Source organism: Sinocyclocheilus grahami, unplaced genomic scaffold (assembly GCF_001515645.1).
Source record: "Sinocyclocheilus grahami isolate Dianchi unplaced genomic scaffold, SAMN03320097.WGS_v1.1 scaffold1414.1, whole genome shotgun sequence".
Taxonomy (NCBI): Eukaryota; Metazoa; Chordata; class Actinopteri; order Cypriniformes; family Cyprinidae; genus Sinocyclocheilus; species Sinocyclocheilus grahami.
Window position 1 is genome coordinate 187,229 of NW_015506593.1, and position 27,765 is coordinate 214,993.

The 27,765-nt window shown below is 36.0% G+C and overlaps 1 protein-coding gene across 1 annotated transcript; it reads left to right on the forward strand.

Moving 5' to 3' along the window:
• Positions 1-2,052: 2,052 nt before the first annotated feature.
• Positions 2,053-8,296, forward strand: LOC107570096 (protein ABHD13). Its single transcript, XM_016256295.1, has 2 exons — positions 2,053-2,192; positions 6,704-8,296. The coding sequence occupies exon 2, from the start codon at positions 6,749-6,751 to the stop codon at positions 7,760-7,762; it is 1,014 nt and encodes a 337-aa protein (XP_016111781.1). The 5' UTR covers positions 2,053-2,192; positions 6,704-6,748; the 3' UTR covers positions 7,763-8,296.
• Positions 8,297-27,765: the final 19,469 nt, after the last annotated feature.

Sequence of the window (27,765 nt, forward strand, 5' to 3'; positions counted from 1 at the left end):
CTTGTGTTATTTGTGTATTCAAATGATCACTTTGACTACTATTCCATTGAGATTGTGAATGAGGAAAAATAAACATGCAAATTATGAAAGATCAAATGAAATATCATTGAATGTAAATGCATTTAACAAAATGTAGCTACTCTATATGTTATAGTCTATCTATTATTATAGTTTACAATAATTATTTTATAACAGTGAGTTACCAGCTGAAATACATGTCAGGAAATGCATTTTATTTTCCTTTTTGAACACGTACATAAGTATAATACATCTATTATATTTATGGGGTGGGGAGACTAGGGAAGTTGTGACCAGGGCAATAGTACAGTAATGGTTTTCAAGTAATTTACTTTGATGTCACAGATGATAGACGCTGCACTGCCATCTATCGACGTGGATCAGCTTGAAGATTCTCTATGACACATACTGCTTTTCCACTGTGGCTGGTGCCAGAGCCCAAATGGGAACCAGTCTGAGAGTTTCACTCAAAAAAAGAATTAAAAAAATTCAGAGGCCAGTGCCCAGATCCTGGTTCCGAACCGTCATGAAACCTTGCTGGTCTTGATCAAGGGAACGTCAGCTAGCGAAACTTCTACTACAGGCCGCAGTTTAAAAGGCACCATTTTTAAAAGCCATCGGAGTTCAGGTAAATTAACAACATTAGCAACAATTAAATATGTCAGTTCAGCAGAAGAGACCACCGTTTTAAACTACCAAGCGATAACAAGCGATTCTGGTCATATGTTGGTGACATGGAGGGCTCTCCAGCATCAGCTCCAGTAGAAAAAGCTATGATGCCCAAACCAGGGCCCACAGATGACCTTTGATTGCCAAATTACAAGGAAAATGAATTAAAAGAAAAGAAAAAAAGCATTCCATTAAAGTCAATCTTAATTTATAATTTATATTTGTTTTAACTTTTTTTTTAACAGTGAAATGTACAAAAACGCATTAGAAATAATAAAATTTAAAAAAAACACTGTTATTTAAATTGTTGTTTATTTATTTATTTTTTAAGATAATATGTGACCCTGGACCACATAAGTATAAGTCATAAGTCGCACGGGTATATTTGTAGCAATAGCCAACAATACATTGTGTCATAATTATCGATTTCTCTTTTATGGCAAAAATCATTAGTATACTAAGTAAAGATCATGTTCCATGAAGATATTTTGTACATTTCCTACCGTACATATATCAAAACTTAATTTTTGATTAGTAATATGCATTGCTAAGGACTTTAAAGCCGATTTTCTCAATATTAAGATTTTTTTTACAGCCAACAATACATTGTGTCATAATTATCGATTTCTCTTTTATGGCAAAAATCATTAGTATACTAAGTAAAGATCATGTTCCATGAAGATATTTTGTACATTTCCTACCGTACATATATCAAAACTTAATTTTTGATTAGTAATATGCATTGCTAAGGACTTTAAAGCCGATTTTCTCAATATTAAGATTTTTTTTACACCCTCAGATTCAAGATGTTCAAATAGTTGTATCTCGGCCAAATATTGTCATATCATAAAAAGCATGCATCCGTGGAAATCTTATTTATTCAGCTTTCAGGCGATGTGTAAATCTCTATTTCAAAAAAATTGACCCTTATGACTGGTTTTGTGGTCCAGGGTCACATATAGTTGTATATAATCTCTTAATGTGTAACACTTTTTAAATCATCACCTCAATTCACTGTTAAATTACAGTTGCTCCCCAAAACAAAAGACCATCTAATATCATCGTGCTTTTTGTAAACACAACAGACTAACAAACATTCACAGACCAGTCACCTACACAGACGGATTGCCTACTGAAAGGTCTTTTTCATAAATATGGGAGCACGTTGCCAGATTTTAATTTCCGCAAGTTGTCGCATGTGTTTTAAATGTATAAATGTATACAAGGTTATTGGATGCATATTTGTAACAATTACAAGAATAAGCACTTATAAACACGGACGTTGAACTCGCAGCACCGTTGCGTGTTGACCGTCAGCAGAAGGTTCCGCTCTTTCCGCCCGGAACTTCCTAGAAGCGACACCAGTGTACAGCAGCAGTCTGGCTAGATGTGCTGCTAGCCACGGTGGATCAGCTGATATTTCAGGGGATGTTCGTATAGATGACCGCTTCACCTGCTCGTGAGCTCAGCTCTCTGATGATGTGCCGCTGAAGAATGCGATAGATGTGAGTAGTTTTGTATCAGACTGTGAGCAGATGTGTTGTAGACATGGCTAGCCGCTGTGTTAGCTGTGCAGTACATGCAGTCCTGAGGGGAAAAGCTGCTGTCAACATCAATCTGTCATCGGTGCGTTTATGATTCGTGTCGGCTGGGTTTGGACTTCAGGGTGTTTTCTCTCTCACCATGTCAACAGCTGGATGAAAAACAAAAAGGCTCGGGGTTTAGTGCGGATCTGCTGGCAGTGTTTTACAGTATGATTTGATATTGAGGTCAGATCGTGGTACAGCTTCTGTTGTATTGCACTGCATGGCGAAAGTAATGGGGATCTGGAAAAACAGCTCGATTTGTGCACTCTAAATGTTTCTGCGTGCAGTACAGATGAATGGGTGAATACTGATGCTCATCAGCGTAATTGATTGGTCAAGACTGGACTTGGTCCCTAAACCCCCCGAGGGCTCCAGACAGCACTGTGTTGTGTCATCACATAATACCTTAAACGTTTTATCTCTGTGTGTTTATGACTCGCAATGTATATGTGCACCTACTCTCTGCTTCTGCAAGAAGTACTGTGGTGCAGTGATGGTATCAGAGGGTAATATCATGGTATTTCAGGGCTAGCTGGTATGACCAATATCCAGTATCACAAGTAATTTTATATCAAGGCAACTGTGTATGTTACAATATAGTTAACAAAGAAATGTTTTTGTTACATGACCATGTGTTAATCCCTGTTTTTGGATAATCCAGTGAATGAAATATTTTACAGATGTAAAGCACTTGATCTAATTTGATCATTTTCTCTTTCTGTTTGGACATTTGCTTTAGGAAAATAAGTGCAATTTTAAAGAGTGAGGAAAAATTAGTAAGATTAATATTATAAAACGGATAATTCTAGCTTTTTCTGACTGGATGCGCCTGATTGGATGTGCCACAATTACAAGAAGTCAAGCTATATTGAAAGTGTACAAAGTTGAATCATAAATATATTAGAATTATATAATTTGTGTTTTTTAACATAAAAATTAATCATTTACTCACCCTCGTATCAGGTTTTTTCGTGATACCGTCTCTAACGCTCTCTTAGTAAAAAATTACATTAAAATACTGTGTATTTCCTGAAGATAATGTGGCTCTCAACCTTTTTGGAGTTTTTTTTTTTTTGTTGAAAACCTAGAGTTATTCAGCCAAGAATAACAACCAAGTTCCCAGAACTGCTTTTCTGACTGATGACACAAACAATGTTAACCATTTGTACATTCTCTAACACGCATATTTTAGATTCACAATTCATTTAAAAGCCTCTGGTGTGTAAAAATAGTAAATATCATCATGTCCTCCTGTTTTTGTTTACCCTAATAAAAGTTATAGGAGCATTAAATGGTTAATAAAGAAACTTCATTCTAACACTCATTATATTAGCATTAGCCGCGCTTATGCTAACGATTAACTACTCTAATAACAGCGATGTTCATTTCAATCTGACATTCAAATTAAAATATTGAATAATATTCATAACAGAAGCGGTGTTTCCCACAGACTTGCACTCTATTTGTGGCGGCATATATTTGCAAATTAATTCTCTGCCAGCAGGAGGCGCTTGTAGAGCGGGAGAGATAGAGGTTTCCCCAGTAACGGCTGTACACAAAACAGTGCTCCGCTCACAAACGCTGCTTTATCAGGCATTACAGGCACAATGGAATGAAAATGACTTCCATCATTTTCTGAAGACAATCGGTTTCCTTCAGAAATACAGTGATATAAAAACACCCGCACCGGGTTTCGACTTTGACACGTGCAGTGCTCATGTTTATTCAACGAAGTCAAAGCCTTTTGGAAAATCTATTTGTGGCGGTGAGTTTTGATCTGTCTTTAAAGTGTTTTGTTAGTTTGGTGTGTTTCCTCATTTTGAGGTCGCCACGTCTCAGTGCTTTTATGAAGAGAGTGCATCTGCGCACCTTTCGGACAGCGCATCAAGAACCGGGTTGACCGGTACTTAAACAAACCTGGTACCGTAACCTTTTCATTTTTTTTGTACCGACTTGGTACCGAAGTACCAGGTCTTTTGACAACACTAGCCACACACAATACTTTTTGCCCTCAAAAAAACAAAAAGACAAGACTTTTGACCTTTTTGAAAACAGCTTTTGGCATTGTAGTAAATTCCCATTGATTGGAAACATATGAGAGTGGAGTAACGTATCTAAAATCTAAGGAGGGGAATGGGCTTCCTCTTATGGTTCTACATAGCACCATTTGACAAAAGTGCTGTATAGGTACCAGAGCTGTGCAGATTACTTACAAATCATAGTCTATTACAGATTACATGATGATAAACTGTTGTTAGTAACATAATCTTGATTAGGCCTACTCATTTAGTGGGACTACTTTTTAGATTACTTTTAGATTACTTTTTTTAATCAGACTTGTTTTAAACTTGCCATTAAACAAAGCAAAGAGAACATGCCAAAAGTCGGAAGGTTTGAAATATTTTGTCCAGACTTCCAGAAGGTCACTGCATATGATGAAGACATAGTGTTTCAGGCAGCTATACATCACCAGTAACTTGCATAATTATTTGTTTCATATATAGTCTAATAGCTTGAGAGATGCTCCCCCCCCTCAAATTCAGAAGCAAGGTTTTTAATAAAAATATAATTAAAAAGTTAGTAAACTGTAACCAACAAAGCACTCAGTATTCTGGGAAGTTTGTGTGCATTGGGAATCATATATATTTTTTCAAATAAACCAAGATAACACTCATTTTACATACGGCACACGGTGAAAATGACATGAATATGACAGTGGGCAAATGGATAAAGGGCAGTATAATTTAAAATTAAATTTTAAAGAGAAAAAAGAATTAGGGCCTGCCATTTAATGCCATTGTGTGAATATGTAATCATGTATTCCATAAAAAAGTAACTAATCGGATTATGAGCATTTTAAAATGTAATTTACTAGAGATGCACCAATTGCAATTTTCTTGGCCAATTCCGATTTCCGATTTTTTTGTAAGTTTGACTTGCTGATACCGATTTTTGCTGATTCCAATTTTCTTTCTAAGAACTATAATTGACAGCATATACAAACAAAAATCTATACATTCTAATGTTATCCAACAGCCAAATAGCTGTTTAAGTTTAGTTTTAGCTGAGTAGCCTAAGTCATACTCAGTCTGGCTCCATTATGGTGACGCCCACATTTCATAATCCAGTCAATTCGCAATGGATAAATTATATTCTACTCTACATTTCTTCTCGCTGATGGAAGTGAAATACATTGTGAGTGGCAGTTCGTCTTCACAAATTCTTCCTCATCTTGAGGTCAAAGTTGGCCTGTTATGACTAGTGGTCGACCGTCGACCAATATTGTTTTTTTTGACTGCCAATGCCGATATCTTGGAAAGCAGGGTGGCCAGTATAAAGCCGATATAATTATATTTATTTTAATTAATATTTAAGAAATGTGAAATCATTTGAAAATGGATTAAAAAATAAATTTGTAAAATAAACATACTTATACTTTAGATGACAATGTATTTTCCACAAATAAATATTTAATAAAAATATAATTAAAAAGTTAGTAAACTGTAACCAACAAAGCACTCAGTATTCTGGGAAGTTTGTGTGCATTGGGAATCATATATATTTTTTCAAATAAACCAAGATAACACTCATTTTACATACGGCACACGGTGAAAATGACATGAATATGACAGTGGGCAAATGGATAAAGGGCAGTATAATTTAAAATCACAAATTTAATGTTTAAAGCATTTAATTTGCACAGACCGAAATTCACGCAGAGAACACGCGATCATGCAGGTCACATACACACTTCACAAGACCTCACAGCTGGATTCGACTAAGTTTGCAAGGTTTGTGAAATTAAATTTTCATTAGCCATTCAAAGATTTGTTTAAATGATGTAAATGCAAATTTGCTGAATGCTGACAGCAAACGAGAAAATATTATAATGTTTGCCTTTCTATTACTAATAATATAAAAGCAATCGTTATAATACTTTTTGTATACATTTTAATTCCTTTGTTTAACAGTTCTATCTGATTATTAGACCGACTTCTATCCTTATTAGACAGAACTGTTAACAACGATGGCGAACAAGAGGGAGAATGTGAGCACTGTGCTCAGGCGCTGCCGTTCTCAGCGCAGTCAAAATAAAAGTCCCGCCTCGAACGCATCGGCCAAACAGAAAAACTTAATTTGTTGTGGTCGACCGATATATTGCCTCGGACGATATTTGGCATTTTTCAAATATCGGCATTGGCCGATATATTGGTCGACCACTAGTTATGACCATGGATTTGACCATCACATTTAACCATTGAAATCACCATGTCTTACCATCAGTAGGGGGAAAATAGGAAGAAACACATGCCATTGAAGCATATCTTCGTTGTAATATAATATAGTTTAAAAAATGCAAAAATTATGTGCTATAGTTAAATATAATAATACCGCCCAGCCCTACAAACATACCTTCTGTGTTTCCCCAGATTACGTCTGCAGTGAGTTCGGAGACTCTTGTCATCCCAGTTGTCATGGAGAAGCCATGGAGGTTATGGGGGGCATTGGAGGCGTGTTTGCTGACCATGTGCGCCTGGTCCTGGGGAGTCTGCCGTGTCTCCCTGCTGGCCCTCATTCTGACCTTCCACCTGTATGGAGGCTTCATCTTGCTGGGACTCATCCTGGCCTCTGTGGCCGGCATCCTGTACAAGTTCCAGGACGTGCTGCTCTACTTTCCCGACCAGCCCTCATCCTCACGCCTTTACGTTCCAATGCCAACGGGAATCCCCCACGAGAATGTGTACATCCGCACCAAAGATGGCGTGCGGCTCAACCTCATCCTGCTCCGTTGGACCGGTGAAAACCCTGCCTCTGCTCCCACCATTTTATATTTCCACGGCAATGCGGGGAACATCGGCCACCGTGTCCCAAATGCGCTGCTCATGCTGGTCAATGTGAAGGCCAACGTGGTGCTGATGGACTACAGAGGCTACGGAAAGAGCGAAGGAGAACCTAGCGAAGAGGGACTGTACCAGGACGCCGAGGCCACCTTGGATTACGTCATGACCCGGCCGGACATCGACAAGACCAAGGTGGTTCTATTTGGCCGCTCATTGGGTGGCGCGGTGGCCATCCGTTTGGCATCGTGCAACCCACATCGAGTGGCTGCCATCATGGTGGAGAACACTTTCCTGAGCATCCCGCACATGGCGGCCACGCTGTTCTCTTTCTTCCCCATGCGTTACCTACCGCTCTGGTGCTACAAGAACAAGTTTCTGTCCTATAGATATGTTGCACTGTGCCGTATGCCATCACTCTTCATTTCGGGCTTATCAGACCAACTCATCCCTCCGGTGATGATGAAACAGCTGTACGAGCTGTCACCGTCTCGGACTAAACGCCTCGCCATCTTTCCCGAGGGTACACACAATGACACCTGGCAGTGCCAGGGTTATTTTGCCGCCTTAGAGCAGTTTATGAAAGAGCTTCTTAAAAGCCATGCCCGAGAAGAGACGGCCCAGGGGACGGCCAACGTCACCATAATCTAGAACAGTAACTACTATTGACTGCTTTAAATCTGGACCCTCTCAGATAGAATGTACAATTTATTCTCTCTTTTTTATTATTATTTCTCTTCTCCCCATCTTCATAAGCTCTTTCTTTCCATTGATCACACACCAATAATTCACTAGTTACAATTTCATTGATTTAATAGAGAAGGCTGCATTTTTTAAGACTTCAGAATATTTTTTGTCAGTTTTTATATTAAGTATGAATGCATTTGCCTCAAGAATGCAATGCCTTCTCAGTCCTTTTCTTTATTTGCTGACAATTTTTGCCCTCAAAAGTATACTTAAATCCCTACCACCTGCAAACGCAATTGGAAATAGTTATTTGCCTAATCACAATGGTCAGAACTACTTTCTGAGCTTGAACTGTTCAGTTTAGCCATCGGTTTTAGAGTAGTGGTTTAAAATGCATGAGTAACATCATAATGTCTGTGATTAACATTACTTGAGACCAGGGATGCACCGAAATGAAAATTTGTGGCCGAAGCCAAAGCCGAACAAAATGAAACATTGGGCCGAATACCGAACACGGTTTTTCACATTTTTCCCCCATGTAGGCCTATTTTGTCATTGTTTTTTTCACCATTGCATTAATTAAATTGCCAAAATTAGCTTTTTACTGTTTTGTTCTGCTTTTCAAATAAAAAATCAATTACAAAACAACAATTTAAAAATATTTACTTAACACTGAACACTGATTTACTTAACATTTTTTTTCATTCTAGCAGACATTATACCAACAAAGCACAATTTAACTTAAAATTAATAAGTTGCTGAGCAGACAGGCTTCTTTTAAAACATTAGAATATATTACAGATCCCAATTTGAACACTATGTGTGAATGTTATAATAAATGTATTAATAGAGCTGTTGTAGGGTAATTATTATTATCATCATTATTATTGTCTTGCTATTTTATTTTACAAAACGACAGGAAAATGACAATACTATAATTTATGAATGTCGATGGAGTTGTTGCTTTTTCTCGGCTTTTATTTTGGCAGAAACCCGCAGGAAGATCTCAGTGCTTCTTTTTGTTGACATTAGCATGCAGATTTATAAATGATTCTCATTACGAATTTGAGAAGATGTTTGTCGGACGTATCACATTGTCACATGCCTTTAAAAAAGATTTTCCTCGTGCTTTGGACTGTGAACTCTGGCGCTGTCAGAATACATGCGATTCGTGCGTGCATTAGAAAATATAACATTCTGCAGTTGATTTACTAATCGTTTAAAGGTAATTTCGCGATTTCAATCATCATACAGTAGCCTAACCACCAGCATCAGCCACCTCTTCTCATCGGAGACGTGATGCAGCTCTAAACAGTCTCTCGCTGTCGGTGCTTCGTGCTTGTAATGATTTCTGCGTCTTTCTCTGATAGTTTTAAATACGTTCATACTGCCGACATGCTTGCTGCATTAGTGCGTGCCTCTATTTGATCGCGTTAGTCATTGTTGGGTACATATTCGGCCTTTTCGCTTATTCGACCGAACACCGAAAGAGATTTTTTGGCTATTTTCGGCCGAATAATTTCGGTTGCCCAATATTCGGTGCATCCCTACTTGAGACTGTCACGTTTGTTCTACCACTTAGCCTATATTTCATACATAAAAAAAAGTTGGTAACGGCAAGTTTAAAGTTGCTAATAAAATAATTTGACATTTACACATTTCAAAAACTAAACCGCTTTAAAAATCACATTTGAAGTATGACTGTATGCAAGTTGTTAACCACTGATTTTATTTTACTCATGAATGACAAACTACTACTCCAAAAACTCCTAAGACTACTGAACTAAACAATTCTAACAAACTACTAAACAAACTGAGAAGCTATATTCTTATTTATTTTCTTTATATGTAATATATTCACACTTTTTTTTTTTTTTTTAATGGAACAGAGGGCTCATTAAAATAATGTTTTGCCTTTTAAATTCCAGTGAATACAGTTAAATGGACCAGGGGCAACTGATCCTAGTTCACTCATCTTTGCCTATGGCATTTCATGCATTCAATCTTCTGTACCCTGCTGTAATGATTTGGAGCTTTATTTTATCACACTGCCTTCTTTTTTACGGAAGGTTTAAAATCCACTCAGGAAATCGGCTCATTGTGGTTTGATCCCATGTTTTGGATTTGCATATGGAGCTGTGTGTGAGAAGTATAGATTTCTATACTGTTTTTCATGTGGGCTACAGTTCACTGTAAGCACTGTATGAAAATACCAACACAACAAGCCTAAAGTTTGTTTACTCTCTCTCAGGCTTAGTGATCTTCTGAAAGTTAGAGTGAAATCGCACATAGCAGCTGCTTGACAGTGTTCCAAGCACAGTCCATTTGCACAACTTGTAAATAAGATATTTCCCTTCTTTTAATAAGGTCAAGTGCTTAACATCAGATCTTTACCAGTGACCGGTTTTGTTTGGATCATGTTGAAAAACCTGCCCATTGGTGACTGTTGCACTGTCACATCCATTTTCTTGCATTTTCCTTTAAAAAGCAGAAACATTCACAACAATGTAGGGGTTAATTAACACACAAATTAAAATTTCCATCATTTACTCACCATTTATGCCTTTCCATACCTGTATGGCTTTTTTTTTTTCAGTGGAACAAAAAGGAGAAATTTTGAAGAGTACATTAGTCACTCGTTTCCATGCGGTTGCAGGTAGAAGACTCAAGCTTCTTCAAAAGGACTCCTTAATAAAAGTCTAAGGATCTTAAAAGTTGGCCATTTGACTGGCCATATGTTGAAGTCACACAATGAAAGACAGCTGAGAAGTTTTGCTGTATACTAAAAACTCTTTTCCAGTTAGTTGAATCTGTCAGAATTATGAGATCTTTGTTGCAAAACAGATTCATTCAGAAGGTTCTCTCATGAACTCATGATGATTCCGTGAAGAACAAATACAATTTCAGTCTATTCCTTATAGAAAGCTATTATATGTTTATGGAATATATACCGCAAGTCATCTTGAAAGATGCTGTCCTCATTCATCGTAGTTGAAGAGCAACCAGCACCTTCTTTGAAATGTCTCCTTTTGTGTTCCACAGAAGAAAGAAAATCATACCAGTTTGGAAGAGTAAATGCTGGCAAAATTATCATTTTTCTCAACTATTTAATGTATCGAATCAGGGGTAAGGACATGAGGTTTGTGTTTCTGTAGTCTCACATTGATGGTTGACTGTCAAGCACCCATTAAAAGTGAATGGTGGACTTTGCAAAACTGGCCCATTATGTAGTGTTGGATCCATGAACATCCAAGTCTGTAATTATTGCATGCTTTAGATTGCTCAGCACATTTCGTTTAGCTCTGATGCACTTTTACGCTCACGTCTGTTGTAATGCGTGAAAACTGCCTGTGAATTTTAAGATGACAGATTTCAAGGCAGAGTGGTCCTATGTCAGTTTGCATGCTAATATTGCTATCTTCAATCCAGAGGTTATGTCAGGCTTCCAAAGTCCACCTTTCGGGATTTGACGGGCTCTTTTGGGCCCTGTCGTTCTCAAGGGTGCTTACGAGATTGTATAGTAGCACAGCTGAGCTTTAGATGTCTTCAGTTATGTCTAGTATTATTTATGGTTATTAGTTATGTAGTGACAGGACAATTGTAATTGAGTAAGAAGTGGAACCAGCCAATGCAAGAGAAAAAGTTCCCAAGACGTCAGCATTTGGATGGTTTCAATACATAAGATACATTTGTACATCAGTTTATTGGCCTTTTGATTTTAAAAGAAATATTTGTAATGGTCATTTTTGATCGTATAGGACTAATTCATAAGAACTGCCTCTAAACCTTATAGGAAATATTTTCGAATTAAAATTATTTGCAATGTGACATTTAGTTGAACTCCAAGTGACGTGCCATGATACCTTATTGAATGTCTGTGTGGATGAGTGTAAACCTTGAAACAAAGATGCTGAAATATGATAAAATAATGAAAATACTACTTAAGAGTTTACTAGATTTGACTAACACACCATTGGCATGTTCTGGCCATTCTCTGGGGCTAGTTTGTATGTTGAAATCTCATTTCATCTTGTTCATAAACTGAATATATGAAATAATATAAAGTGCTGCTCATGTTTTATATTTGCTTTTTACAGTAAATAGCAGAGCGGAAAGATTCAGTTCTGAATGTGCAAGGAGGGTTTTCTTATTCTTTCGACATTTGTGTTTTGAGCTATGGATTTTCTATTCAAATCATTTGTTCATGTACATACAATTGAATCACACTTTCTATTTTCTGTGTGGTGACATGCAATAAAGAAATCCAACCCTTCTGATAACTTGGCTGCATGAGTATGTTTGTACTTTGAAGCCGATGGTTCCTGTTTCTGGTTTTCACTGTGGAAACTCCACTTTTAAAAAGAACGAAACTGATGGGTTTTTTTTGGTTTATGCATGATTTTATACCAAGAATAGCTTTCCTTTTGCTTGTCACTGTCATTTATATTCTTTCTTATGTGCTATTAATTTATGGTTAACACGTCTATGTATGACATTTTCATTTATCTTTGCACATTTGACGCAGTTTTTCGGAACAGCCACAAAGCAAGTGGTGACGAAGCAACTTTCGGTTGCAGTGCAGTGTTGAATACGTTGGGTGTGGACAGCTCGGCAGGAAAGGGACACAAAAACCAGACTGTTAGCTAGAGATTTTGGTGAGTGCAGTCGCTTTTGTACTAAGTTTGACTTCAACTGATCCCAGGAGTTTTCCTCTATACCACATCAACAAATATCAGCTTGAAGAGGAAGGGTAGTTATGTGTCTGAGTCTGATCCAGGATTTTTCTTAAAGAAATGTATGCTAAGAGCTTCAGAGGAATATTCATGCCATTTGAAGGTGAATTGGATTCAGCAGGCATAAGAAACTCCAGACAGGCTTCTTTCTGAGTAGAAACCTCTCACTGTAAGGATGATGTTTTGAGGTGGGTTGAGATCCTTAAAGAAATAGAGCTTCTTCAGAATCTGTATATTTGCTGTGCAAGCTACATTTGTTCACTACTAACCATATTTTCTAAAAGTTTGTTTCCACCATGCCTGCTAAAGATGTTGGTCCAGGTCGGGGTGAAAGGAGAAGGTTGCCCTGGCTGTTTTTAGTGCTGGTGATTGCTGCCATCACCTCCTCTTCCCTGTCTGTGATCTCCCTGTACCATGTGCTGGCCCTGCAGGCCGAGGTGGAGGGTTTGAGAGCTGAGGTGGTCCGCAAGAGAGAGGAGCAAAGTGGGACACTAGAAGAACCCGTAAAGGGGGCAGAAAAACAAACCCATCAGCAGGAAGAAGAAGAGAGCAAAGAGAGAATTGAGGTTTGGACCACAATACATGTACATCAAATGTCCTTCTAAAATGTTGTGTCTTTTAAAAGTGATGGAATTTGAAGGAACTGCATTAGTAGCAATTCGTTGTCACTTGGGAAAACTGTCTGAAGAATTATATCTCGGTTAATGTAATGTTTGGAATCAAGAGACCTATGGCTTGTTGGAGAACGCATGTCCTCTATACAGGAACTAATAATGTCAATATTCAGCTCAAGTCAGTTCAATAAAAGTGTTGTAAAGTTCATCAACTGAGCTGGGTAGTAACTGATTACATGTAATCTGGATTACAGTGTGTAATCAGATTTAAAAAAAAAAAAAACAAGTGCTCATAATCAGATTACAGTTACTTTTTTTGGATTACATAGTTACATATTATTCACACAATGGCAGGAAATCATTCATAATTTATTGATTCGCCCTAATTCTGCTTTTAAATGGATTCCCAAATGCTGTTGTTGTCAGCCAAAACCACTTTTTCAAATTATATCTCTGAGGAAGTTAATATTTCAATAATTTAACAACACATTGGCAAGTTTACTGTTCGATGTCGAATTAACGGTCACACTGGCATGCAGGTAAACAAATATTTCTGTTTTTAGTGTTTAGCTTTGTATCAACTCACAAACCCACTACTGTTCTTATATTAAGCCCAGTTTGGAAAACCTTGGTTTAATGTAATGTTTAATCCATTTTATGATGTTGGAAAAAAAAGGAATATTATTTTCGTTCTTATTGCTTTTTTATATTAATATGGTACATTCAATGGTATGTTTAAAAAAGTTATCTAAAAATGAGTCTGAATAAATTACCTAAAATGAGTAACCTAGATTACAGTTTTCATCATGTTTCATAATGTGTAATCAGTAATGTATTACAATTTGTAAGTAATCTACCCGGCTCTGATCATTAATTATGGAACAAGTTCAGTTCTACTATAAGCAGCTCAACAGAAGGCAATAGTGTCATTGCCCAGCTCAATTAAGTGCAATTTTTTACTGTTTAATGAATTATCTGGTGATTCAGTTACAGTTACTGTTTTTTAGTTTTGCTGAAAAGTTGTTAAATAGCCTGTTTAATAGCAGGTTCCCATTTTGAATAAGTCAAAAGACATTAAGGTATGTCCCCCTATACAGAAATGGACTTTTCAGAAATATTCCTGACATGAGAAATATTCACTAGAATAAAAAGTATGACGGCTAGCCCCAGTCCCATCAACTTGTTTCAAACTAATTGTGGAGAAAAAAAAAAGAAAAGCTAAACTGGTTTAGCTAATGACCTACCTAAATGCAGATATATTGTGAGCACTTTCATGCTGGTCAAATTGTCCATTATAATCTACCACACACAATGACCATCTTTATGAGTTCTGCGCCAGTAACAGACCATCTTGAAATGTAATCTTGTAGAAGATGTCTGAGCTGTTTATATTCAGCAGGATTTCTGGTTGTCTGTGTACAGTATCTGCAGCAGACTGAGATGGATGATACCGTAACAGACCATACTGTCCTGTCAAAAAGGAGCCTGGGTCATACGTCAAACAAAGCAGGCAAGCGCACACTTCTGCTTATTCCGTGATGTTTGTCTCGGCTTTTCTTTTTTGAGTGTTAACTGAGAAGAGCTGTGTTTTTTTTTTTTATATACTGACAGGAATGGTGCGGAGCACAGATGGTGTAAGATTAAAACCACTAAATAAATTAAAAAATTAAAAAAACATGCACATGGTGCAAAAGTGCACCATTAGACATTTGCATATCCTGTTGCTTTATGAGTCACTGAATGCAAAACCCTTATAATATTATTATTGAAGTTGCACCGCCATAATCATTCTTCCCTTACAGACAATACTTTAAGAAATGTTTAATAATAATGCATTTACGTTCAGTCATTTTTTACCCTATGAAAACATCTTTCCACAGAATCCCAGCCCTGTTTACAAATGATGGCAAACAACAGGAGAAAAACCTTCCAGAAGGGTACTGAAGGAGTTTGTAAAATCGTAGTATTGTAAATGTATTTTTATACCATGAAATTTGGCATAGACTTAAGTTAAATTTCATTCAAGTGATCCATTTTTATCAGTTATGACCTTGCTTTTTGCTAGAGTCATGAAAGAGTTCATTGTACTGCGAAAACACACTGTAACTTTCAGAACTCAAAACTTCATTTCCAGTCCAAAAAGAGCATTTGTTATAACTGGCCTTCAGTTACATGTTCTGCAACTTTGTGGTGCCACACTGACAAATTCATCAACACGTCATCCATAACATGTCAGTGATGTCTGTCCAGAAACGTGCAGTGGTGAGGTAATAAGAGGAAAGCTGCAGAGATGTAGCACCTACTACTCTGCATAGCCATCTGAGAAATCCCAGTGTTAAAATAGGGCAAGTACTAAGTCCCTGATTATTTTGGTCTGATCTTACAGCCTTATCTCACAAGAAAAATGTATTAATTTACGGAGTGGAAATTTCGTATGAAATCGTACAATGTGGAATGTATGAAAATGTAAAAAAAAAAATAATAAAAAAAAAGAGCATTGAGACCTACCTTACCCAACCTCTAAACATAGCTGTCACTCGTACAAAAACGTATAATTCGCTAAAACGTAAAATACCTATGAAGTGCCATGATATTGTGTTGGATCTTAACAGTGTGAGCAACACATGCCAGCTCAGATTGTTTTACGTGTCTATCGTAATGTTTAAACCATTATGGAAAAAAAGAGACATTTAATAATCTTTATCTGACCCAACAGCAAAAATTACTTTTTATTTATTTACTTATTTTGTCAGAGTTTGCTTCGGAAATATGCACAGCCATCCCAAGTACTTTGACCTTTATAACATGATGGTGCGCTTTCATACATCAGTATGTTTAAAGTTTGCACTGATCATGTAGCCTCCATGATTCTACCAGCAGATGGAGACCGTGTCCCACTGTGGAAGAGCATTTGAAAGTACTTGCTTTGTGTTAAGTGCTTCACACAGCTTTCATAAAGACAGTATTTCTGTTTATTGACAGAGGTTGTATATGCTTCTGGTGTGTGATTTTTGTCAGCCACATCTCATATAGAAACAATCATCATAGTGTCACAGGCCAGGAATTCTGCATGTACTGTAAACACAGTGTCTCTTAACAAATCATCAGCTCCGCTGCTTTGCCTTACTTCACACATGACATGTTCAAGGAGAGCGGTCTTGGATCTTGGCGGTTACATGTCCCGCCATTAGAGGGCACTTGTTTCTGGGACAGATTTTTATGGCATGAATTGTTTCATGAGCACTAGGGTAAATAAATAAATAAAGAATCCTGTGTACATCATGCAAACAGTGTTTTGACTTATCATGTGCCTATTTAACAGAGAACAACTAAAAACTGAACTAAATAAAAAGCTGAATTTGGCTTATCATATTCCCATTTACCAGAGAAAAACTAAATTTACTTGAAGAAAAAAAAAAAAGCTGAATTTGGCTTATCATGTACCCTTTTGCCAGAGAACTACTAAAAATTGAACAAAAAAAAGCTGAATTTACTTGATCGGAAACCCCCAAAAATAAAATTCTAAATGTTATAGAAAGCCTTTAATATAGGAAAAGTAGTTATGTCTAGATAGACAGACAGATAGGGATGCAACGATTATAGATTTTGTTGGTACGATTATTGTCTGAGGAATAATCACGGTTTCACGATAATGACGATTATTATGCATTTCACAAAATTATGAATGTATAAAATCACATGCACACTCTTTGGATAATAAAGTGTTATTTATTGCTGCCTTTAGAAACAGAAATAACACTATAACCAATAATACAGCACAAAATAATAATAATAATAATAAAGACAAACAAATGTATATCTCTCCAATTGGAATTAAAAAGGTGACCTCATGCTCAGTAAGCATCCATGTCAGTATTTCTCTTTTGAAAATAACTAATGAAAATTGATCACAAAAGTATTTAGTGTTTTCAGTTTGTGTTTGTTTTTGGACCTGAGGCAGAAAACTGGAAACATGGTGAAAAAAATAATCTTGTTGGTTTTTGGCTTATGCATAATACTATAAAGGGGATAATATATAACAATGTTAATAAGTATTATTAATATAGGACTATTGATTATTTATCCCACAGGGGAAATGATTAATAATGAGGGGAATAAACTGAACTATCATTGTATTCAACTGTCATCCATACGTATTCATTTTAATAATTTTTATAATAATTCATATGATTTTACATGTGGCCTGAGAAAATCACGTCTATTAGTTTATGAGATCGCGATGCGCACGCATACAAACATTCAGGAGAACACAAATTTGTTGTGAACCCTGCCCTGTGACTTTTATTAATAAAATAGCTATACTGAATTGCTACATATTCATCAGCAAGGAGAGGGTAAAATCACTGTTTAAGTAACTAAACTCACATGTTTAACGCTCCCGCTCTCGAATAATTAAAGTAGCTAAATGTTATAATTAATTAATACAAATAAATGAGATCTTACCACACTATTTCATCTGTCTGATCTGAAATGGGCAGAATACTGAGCTAACGAGCCGTAGCTTCGCGTCAGTCTTGCCTTCACATCGTGCATTAAAATAATTTAAAGCCATGTATTCGCTCTTTAGCAGCAGTTTTTATGGCAATATTTAAATGACACCCTGGTCATTCTTTGTGTACCCAAAATGGTCCCACAGATCGTCTTCAGGGATTTCTCTGGTGTAAATAAAGGATCGCTGTTTGGTTCCTCTGTCATAGTTCATCTAGTGCAGGGGTGCCCAAACTCGGTCCTGGAGGGTCAGTGTCCTGCAGCGTTTAGCTCCAACCCCAATTAAACACACCTGAACCAGCTAATCAAGCTCTTATAGGCATACTAGAAACTTACCAGCAGGTGTGTTGAGGCAAGTTGGAGCTAAACTCTGCAGGACACCGGCCCTCCAGGACCGAGTTTGGGCACCCCTGATCTAGTGTGTGTAGTAGGCCTAGCCTCCTTGTCTCTGATAAGCACGGCATTTTAAAGTGGTGCACCGTTAGTGTAACTTTGTTTTCGTTTTGCGCAAGTTGCAACAGTTCCGTTCTGTGCAACAGAAACATTTGGTGTAGCGCAGCCTTTACGATTAATTAACCGTGACATTTTAAAGCGTGGTTAATTGTGAAACTGGTTAATCGCTGCATCCCTACAGACAGACCACTACTGCTGGCTTAGCTTTTATTTTCGAGTTATGAAATTAAATACAGTTCCTATATGTGTCTTTCAAAAAATGAGAATTTTATCACACTTAAACCTTTAACGGCCTTCAACCAATTGTGCTTGCTTTGCTATTTCCAGGGTAGATCCTTTTCTTTGATTTAGACCACTCAGATGTTAGATGGTCTGTTGAGAGACATGCATAGAGTCTGGCGAAGTCTTGGTGTAATATAACCAAATCCTTGAATAGTTCACCCACAGAGAGACTACACCTCTACGCCTGTCGCTTGGGGAGCCTGAGGAAGTGATGGGTACTTTAAGATTGTCTCTCAAGCTGAGGTATTGACTCCTCAGCAGGGAAGGAACGACCCGAGATTCAGAGATCAGATCAGTCAAACACACTTGGACTCTATTGGGAGGCTGAATGAAGATCAATGAGCAGCGTTCAGCAATGATTCTTGCTCCTTTTCTTTTGATTATTTTTCAAAAAGGAGATTGCTCAGCTGAGACTCTGGGTTTTTAAAAGCATACTCTATTGATTTTGCTCTCAAAATGATGACTTTTCTTTTTAAAACAGACTGTCATTGTGGTAAACCTCACAGGCTGTCGTGCTGATCATTTTGATGTTCATCTCTCCTGCTATTCAGCTGATCCCTGTGCATTGTAAGACTCCAAACCAAGTGTCTTTACTTCCTCTGTTAAAGTGTTTCCCAACCAGTGTGTTTTTCACCCACAGCCCCATTATACACACACACTACAGTCCATAGTTTTTGAAAGAAGTCACTTATGCTCACCAATGCTGCATTATTTGACCCAACATGCAGTTAAGAACAGGGATATTGTGAAATATTGTTCCCATTTCTATTTTAATATATAATAAAATGTCCATTACTGCAGTCACATAATCCTTCAGAAATCCTTCTAATATGCTGATTTAGTGTTCAAGAAACATTTCATACATCAATGTTGAAAACAATTGTGATGCTTGTATATGTATACATTATGGGACTAGGTGTTATGATCCCCATATCCAGCACCATAGAACATTTTCCCTTCACTGTGAGCAGAACACAGTGAGACGCAGCAATTGTTATGCTCTGATTTTGGTTCAGCAAGAATCCAGGATCATGGCCTATTCCATGTCCGTGGTACTTGCCTCAATACCCAATAAACAGTCGTGTGTATATATATATATATATGTATGTATGTATGTATGTGCGCATATATATATATATATTTGTATGCATATATATATATATATATATATATATATATATATATATATATATATATATATATATATATACATACACTAACAAGCAAAGGAAAACCAGTCTCCTCTTGGCTTATATCGAAATCCTCCGACATTCTTCTTTACAAATCCTCGTTTTGTACTTCTATGTAGGGGTGTGTATGTATGTGCGCATATATATATATATATATTTATATATATATATATATATATATATATATATATATATATATACACACATACAGTACATATGCACCATTTCCATTTACGCAACTGGAATTTAAAACGGGTTAGTGTCTTCTGCTAGCTAAACTTAAACTGATAAATAACAGATTGGAGATTAAAATAATTACAGATTATGTTGTAATCTGTGAACACAGCCCTGTTTTTTTTCTTCATAGGTGTGTTGTAGGACAGTATGTGGTATATGTATCTATAGGGAATCACTGTCAATGTGTAGTTCAGCAGTTAAATGAAGACTGTGATTTGACTGCATGTGATGATGATGAAAGATGCATGTTAATTCTGTCCTCTAAGTAAAGTTCGGATGAAAGCAGCACTCTTTTCTTTTTTTTGTACCATATTTCATTTGTTTTTCCTACTGTGATAAACGGAAAGCGAGATAAGCAGAAGGGACATGTGAAGAGTGTGTTGAGCGTGGAGAAATCATGAGGAGAGGAAGGAAAAAGGTGCAGCTTGCAAGGAAAACTCCCCGTGACCGGCATATCTCCCGCTTTCAAACCCTTTTACACATTCCCTAGTGTTTTTATCCTAGCTTTACCTTTCTCAGCACCATCCCAGAAAATTCTAGGTAGGAAAGTCAGACAGGGGTAGGGAAGGAGGGGATGACAATGAAAGAATTGAGAAACCAGCATTTCCACACTTGTATTATTCACATTTTATCCACCTAAACACATGTACAAATTTACTTGAGGCAGTTTTGCGGTGAGTTTTTTTTAAATGCATATGTATTCAAAAGTATTTTATCCTACAAGTCTGCCTATGAATTAATCATAAGGCATGTGTTATGACAGGTCCTCTACACAGTTTAATCCCCATAGAGTTTAAATATTTAAATTTGTTTAAACATTCAGTATAAACATGAAATATGAACTTTATGAGAGGTTGTGGAGAGTTTTAAGGATAAACTCTTTTATGTAACTCAGTATTACTCAAAATGTATCACTATATCCAGTGTTTCTAAGGCACAAGCAGCCTACATCTTAAAAAAAACATTTATCCACATCCTGTGTTGCAGAGGACATAGGTACATAGATGCAAATGCTTAACAATTATATTAATGATTATATATTAGCATTATTGTATTAAAACATTAATTAGTAGTAGTAGTATTTTAATTTATTAATAATTGAATTAGTAGTTCAATGTGTGTTATATTACAGTATATTATATGCAATGTAAATCATTTTGTATAAAGGTGTCTGCCAAATGCATAAATGCATAATTATACGAGCTTCCACTTTGTAGCAGAATGAGCTGAAATAATGCAGATATTGTGTAATATATGCAGATAAATGAATATTATTAAATAAAATATATGTAAATATTTTACAAAATATAATATATTTAAAACTGCTATAAAATCAAAGCCATATATCTAACATATACGCAAGTTATGTTCCAAATTTGAAGTTGATATAAAAAATGAGCTTCCAGTGAGGTTTTGTTTAAAATAGCAACCAGGTGAAAAGAGTTTTGATTATAAAATTGTAGATACATTTGTAATATGATATTTGACACTGCCCACTAAGGGGAGGAGCTCATTAAATGTTTAAAGTACCAATTCCATGGTAAAGAAATGTCCAATTTCACAACAGTTTTCACAGGATGAATTTTGAGTGTTTAAACTTTTGAATGATCTCTAATTTAGGGTGATTGCTAAACTATGTGATAAGGAGGGAAAAAACTATAAAAAGAGTGCCGAGCACAGTTAACAGGTTAAATTGTCCTGGCACAAAAGGGCCTTAATTAAAGGGATAGTTTACCTTCAGTTTCTGGTCCCTTTTGACTTGCATACTTTTTTTTTTCGTCCGTAGTCAGTAGGGATCAGCAACTGAAGGTGAACTATCCCTTTAAGAATGAAGGTTATGCATTAGAGATACACAAACTTCTAGAATTAGAAATAATACATGTAAAAATCAAAACAATTGCGTTTCTGCATTTTTAGCACTGTAAATTTCCAGAGTCACTGCACAGTTTGAGAAGCACAGTGAGAAAAACGATAGAAAGCGCCAGAGTGCACTGGGGATGGCTGCGGTTCAAACTATAATGGACAGCAGAGAAAAGGCCGGGCCAAGTGAAAGGCCAAACATGCAATCAGCCAATGTCTTTAAAGGCTTTACAAACAGAGCATCTGGCGGTGCAAATGTCTATTGAGCGTGGGGTGAGGGGATTGGTCGGCCTCATGTCTGAATGTGTCAGCCAGGCAACCCCCCCCCCCCCTCCAAAAATGTCTTTGTGTGCTGCCATGGCAACTGCTGGTGTGTTGGCGGAAGCTGATGTCACTGTGAATGTGCTTCTGAGGAGAAGGGAGGCGAATGGGGTGATGGAGAGAAAGCAGCAACGGCGGAGACATTTTTGTCCCACAGGAAATGAAACAAGCTGTGCACAAACTGCGGCTGGTCAAACACTGATGAGCTCATTCACACACTAATTTATATACACACTCTCTCATAAAATTCTGGCCTGCTTTCCATTTGTTTCCCCAAATCAGCATCCAAGTTTCTTCCTTTATCTGCCCTCACATCTATGTTCTGCTATTTATTTTTGTCTTTATTCCGTCTCTTCCTCTATAATAACTGGAACAATAGGGGATTAAAATCACTGTACATTAGGAACAGTTCCAGAATAGAAATGTTTCATATTTTTAACATATTACATTTAAAGGTTTTTACAAAGGAGATTTTAGATATCTCTGTTTTTATCACTCCATAATTCAGAAAACCCTTTCAGTAGCTAGGGGGAAAAAATGCAAAATGTTTTTTAAGGGAAAATGTCATATAAAACATACAAATTATATATGAACAAACCCCTCTGTAAAACTGTAAAAACCTTCAGAATATAGATGAATAGAACAGTAAAGTTTTATATAAGAGCTTCTGAAGTTGAGATTTAGAGGGGGGGGAAAATAATTTTTTTGAGAAAACAGTCTTTAAAGATATGTATTATTGTATCATTGAAATGTGTTATTATGTATTACATTGAAATATGCAGATGTAAATTGATAAGTGTAACAAAATAAACATTTACATGTGTATTTTGGATGTTTTCTTTCCGCAAAATGCCCACTGGTCGCACACTTCAGAATCTCAGCACATGCGGTTTGTCATCCAGGCTATTGCTTATGTAGTGATGTTGCTAAAACGTCACCATTTTTAATTATGTGGCCAATGAGCGATCGCCCGTTTAGGGTATATAAGTTGGTTGGTTCTGGTTTTTTTTTTCTTCTTTTTTTTGATCTATGACATTGCTGTGGGTTTTAAATTAATATCAGCCAATTATTTTAGCCTTAATAAAAGATTGTTTGTACTGAGATTCACGCCTCTTGCTCTTTTCATGTGGAATGTATTTGCGTGCCCTTATTTGGGTTATTTTCCCCGGTAGTCCGGGGTGGCGTAGTCACTACAACTGGGCCACTTGCTACACTTATATCTTGTGTCATGGCTACTGAGTATTCAGGCATACTGTTCAGTAGCAATATGCATGTATGCAGAAGCAAGGTATTTCCACATATATGGTGAAAGTCAATGTAATATACCACAGAGTGGCCAAACTCTTTTTGGGCTAGCAATGAATGCCATTATCTAGCTGTGTTCTGCTTATTTTTGTCTTTTTTTTTTTTATTCTACTCGTTCTATTTTCTTTCTCATATAATTTTTCATACCTCTTGTTCTCATCCCCACGAATCTCTCTGTGCACCCTTTCTGTTTAGTTCTTGTATTCTCTTGACTATGAGGCGGTCCTAAATCTGGATAATCCTTCATCTACATCAGTCTCCTCCCACCAAAGTCCCCTGACACCAACCCTAATTTCTGTTCTACATATCTCCACATCCTGTGCTGCATGCATTTACGCCAACATTACGGTCTATGCCACCTTAAATCTGACAACTGCCTCAGGTGCCAGATTTATATTTCTTGATATAAATGTCATTGTTATATTGTTGTAGACATCCAGATTCGGTCTTGGCAGCCAAACACATTTTGGCTAGCTGTGAATCCCAGAGTCCTTTACTCAATCTACTATGAGTCTTTTCCTGCCAAGAGTGTGTTTCTCAAGCGACCAAGAGGGTCAGTGTTACATACAGTAATCTGGTACAACTCATACATTAATAATCCATAAATCATTTTAAGCATATTCTGGTCTAAATCATGTGAAACATAAATTCAGTGAAGCGTGTCCAAACTTATGTCTGCAGCCGCTCTGAGATGTATGCTTGTAATGACTGGATTATAACATGCTGGCGAATGTAATGAAACGTTCATGTATGGTCCGTGTCTTTAAACTTTAAGATTTTGTTTGTATCTCTGCTGGTTGTTTATTCATGTGCTGTTTGTGGTTTTACATTTTCACCGCCGCAGCCAGAGCCGCTGAAATTGGCTTTAATAATTCATGTGTCTGTGAGGAGTGGAAGTTAAAGCCTATTTATCAAACTCTCTGTCACAGGACAGAGCAATGAAAAATCACTCTCTCACCACACTTCCATTTAAGGCCTTTAGCTTGAAGGAAAGGATAGAAAGGAATAACACTGGGGAATGAATATAAAACAACAAAAATGGCTGCTTTGACGACTTTCTTCAGTTTCTCTTTCATATCTGCTTGTAGATACTTTTATCCAGGTCTGGCAGAAGGATGTTTAAATTTTTTATTGACACCCACATATACTCTCCAAATCTAATTTCAAACAAGTTATTAAATTAATGAATAAGTTACCAAGCAGTTAAGCACCTTCTCATAAAACAATTTAAATGTGCATATTTTTACTGTAATATCACTCCATCACCTTTTTTTTTTAGATTGTTTTAGCAGCATAATGAAATGCAATCAAATTATCATAATTTGATTGTAGCTGCACACTTGAGAAACTTCCCTTTCAAGCACTAAGGGAATGAAAGTCGTAAAACTAGATTTGTGTGAAGTGTTGGGGGAGAGGGGAACAGCATAGACCAAAGGATTTTTTCAGAAACTGAAATAACATGCTTTTTAATATTTGGTTTTTAATATTTTGTTTATTGTCCTTTTTTTAAATGAATATATGAGCAATAAGCTTCAATACATTTGTATATCATATGTATTTCATTATTATTATGCAAACCTTTATTGATCTTCTTATAATCTCTTGTGCCATGTACGCTGAATGTGCTCAACAAATCTGTTTCTTAAAGGGATTAATATATGAAAATAATTTATTTCAAATGGTCAGAAAAGCAAAAGCAAACTCACTTGTCACGCTTGTCCAGGGAACCCACAGTGATAATAATTAGAATGAGTGGATGATGAAAGAGAGGAAAGGTTATTTCACATAATGAATGCTCTAATAGGGTGGGTGTAGATGTACTCTTAGCTAAACGCACAGCATGTAGTTATTCAGGTCATTACTGACCATGACCTGCTGAAATAATGAAGGTTATTCAGCAAACACAGAACACAATTGAGCATTTTGGAAATTAAGTTTATTATATATACAGGTGCATCTCAATAAATTAGTATGTCGTGGAAAAGTTCATTTATTTCAGTAATTCATCTCAAATTGTGAAACTCGTGTATTAAATAAATTCAATGCACACAGACTGAATGAAGTAGTTTAAGTCTTTGGTTCTTTTAATTGTGATGATTTTGGCTCACATTTAACAAAAACCCACCAATTCACTATCTCAACAAATTAGAATACTTCATAAGACCAATAAAAAAACATTTTTAGTGAATTGTTGGCCTTCTGGAAAGTATGTTCGTATAGTTCAGATGCAAAAGCCTCTTAAGTTCTCTATGAAATTTTGTTCTAAAATGAGCATTTTTCTCAGGCTCCTCCAGTTATTTCATCACCATTCATGTGTAATTACTGAACCTACACATAGGAGCCTGATAAAAATGCTCATTTTACAATAAATGTATGTGTAGATAATGCAGTGAATAGTGTATATTATGGTGTATATATTATATAGTGTATAGGGAGCTAGTGTTCCATCCTGCACATTAGCCCTTTTAATTCTAAGGGTCACACAAATGTGGAAAATGGCTATATAATATTTATTCTATCTGGTTTTAGTGCAAAGCTTTTCTAACTGAGAATTAATATTAAACTATTAAAATGTATGACATACACCCTTAAAATACAATATTAATGCTGTGAAATAACATGTCAAAATGATTTTGTGTGATAAATGGAACATATAGAACATTTTCTTTTAATAATGGTTTGAGAAGCACTTTTAAAATTATTGATGAAATTATTATAATTATTGGAGGAATTACTCAGGGATGTTTAATGTCAGTGATGCTGTGTATATTGACTGATGTCTGTCAGTGCAACCATTTATTTTGAGGTTTATTATCTGCACAGATGACGTTGTTATTTTTGTTGAGTGCCAAAGAGATTGACAAATTTGATAGTCAATCATTTAGGAATGTAGTGTCATATCTTCAGCCAAGTTGAACCAGACAAAAAGCAAAGCTGTAGCAGCTGGAGAACGGGAGTGAGATCTCTGGGAATGAGAAGGTAGCATCTGTGCTGTTCAAGCTCATCTTGGAGTTCATTCAGAAAGAATTTTAGAAAAGGGCAGTCGGATAGAGAAGTGGAAATGGTACAAATTCCTTTTTATAATGGTTTATGATCATACTGTCAGCAGCCAATTATTTTACACAACTTGATTACACATTTGATATACTCTTGCTCTATTTATTTGTTTGTTTGTGTGGTTGGTTGGCCATACTTTTCTGTTTGTAATTAAATGTATTTATATGCATGTTTGTTTGTTTATTTTTCATTTTTTGTGAACTCATTTATGTATTGCATATGTATTTGATATACTTTTTGTTTGTTTATTTGATTGGTTGGTTGTTCATAGTTTTCTCTATGTAAATATATATTTTTATTGCTCATAGTTTTCTTTCTGTAAATATATTTTTTGTTTGTTGTTCATAATTATATTTTTGTGAACTTATTTGTTTATTTTTTATAGTTTTTGTAATTTAATATAGTTTTTCATTTATTTATTTGTTTATTGTTCATAGTTTTATTTTTGTAATTGTATTATTTATAACCTGGTTGAATTCTGATTTTACTGGGAGAGTTCAGAGGGTAGAAATTGGTGGGGGGTTTTCTCAGGAAATAACTGTTAAAAATGGGGTCCCTCAGGGAAGTGTTTTAGGTCCTCTTTTGTTTCTTTTATACATAACTGACATGCAAGCAGTTTGTGATTGCAATTTGTTTTATATGCTAATTATTCTGCTTTATTAATTTCAGACAAGGATGTTGGTCGTTGGTACAGGATACAAGTGAATTTGAAGCTGAAACAAAATTTCTTGCCAGACATTTTTTTCGATAAACATCATATAAAATTACTTGCACCATGTTTGGTGTTATGTCATTTTGAATATGCATGTATTTCTTGAATATCTGATTTGTCTCATGATTGGTTGGATAAGTTAAAAAATCTGACAATAAATTGATATGTATAGTTTTAGGGTTTAGTCATTTTACACATTGATGTTTCCCATTTTAAGCATATTGATTGGTTACCTACAGAAAGCAGATTAGAACACATTCAATTAAAAATGGTACAAAAGATTATCAATAATAGAGCTCATGCATATTTGAATGCATTTTTAGGGTAAATGAGCAACATTGTTATAATACTTGGCAGAGTCTTATGGATATATTACATTGTCATTTTTAAACTATGTATGGTTATAGGTCTTGTGAATATTCTGGGGCACAAGTGTGGAAAAAGTTACCTCTGGATATTAAAGGTATTGCGAATATTGTTAGTTTTAGTTTAAAAATTAAAAGTTGGCTCCTAAGTAGTTGTTTAATTGGTAACACTTTACAATAAGGTTCATTAGTTAAACATTAGTTAATATATTAACTAACATGAACTAACCATGAGCAATACATTTGTTACTGTATTTACATACTAATGTATGTTAGTTCACAGTGCATTAACTACTGTTAACAAGATTTTAATAATGTATTAGTAAATG

Coding starts and splice junctions, on each gene's coding strand:
- LOC107570096 (XM_016256295.1), top strand. CDS start 6,749: ATGGAGAAGCCATGGAGGTTATGGGGGGCATTGGAGGCGTGTTTGCTG.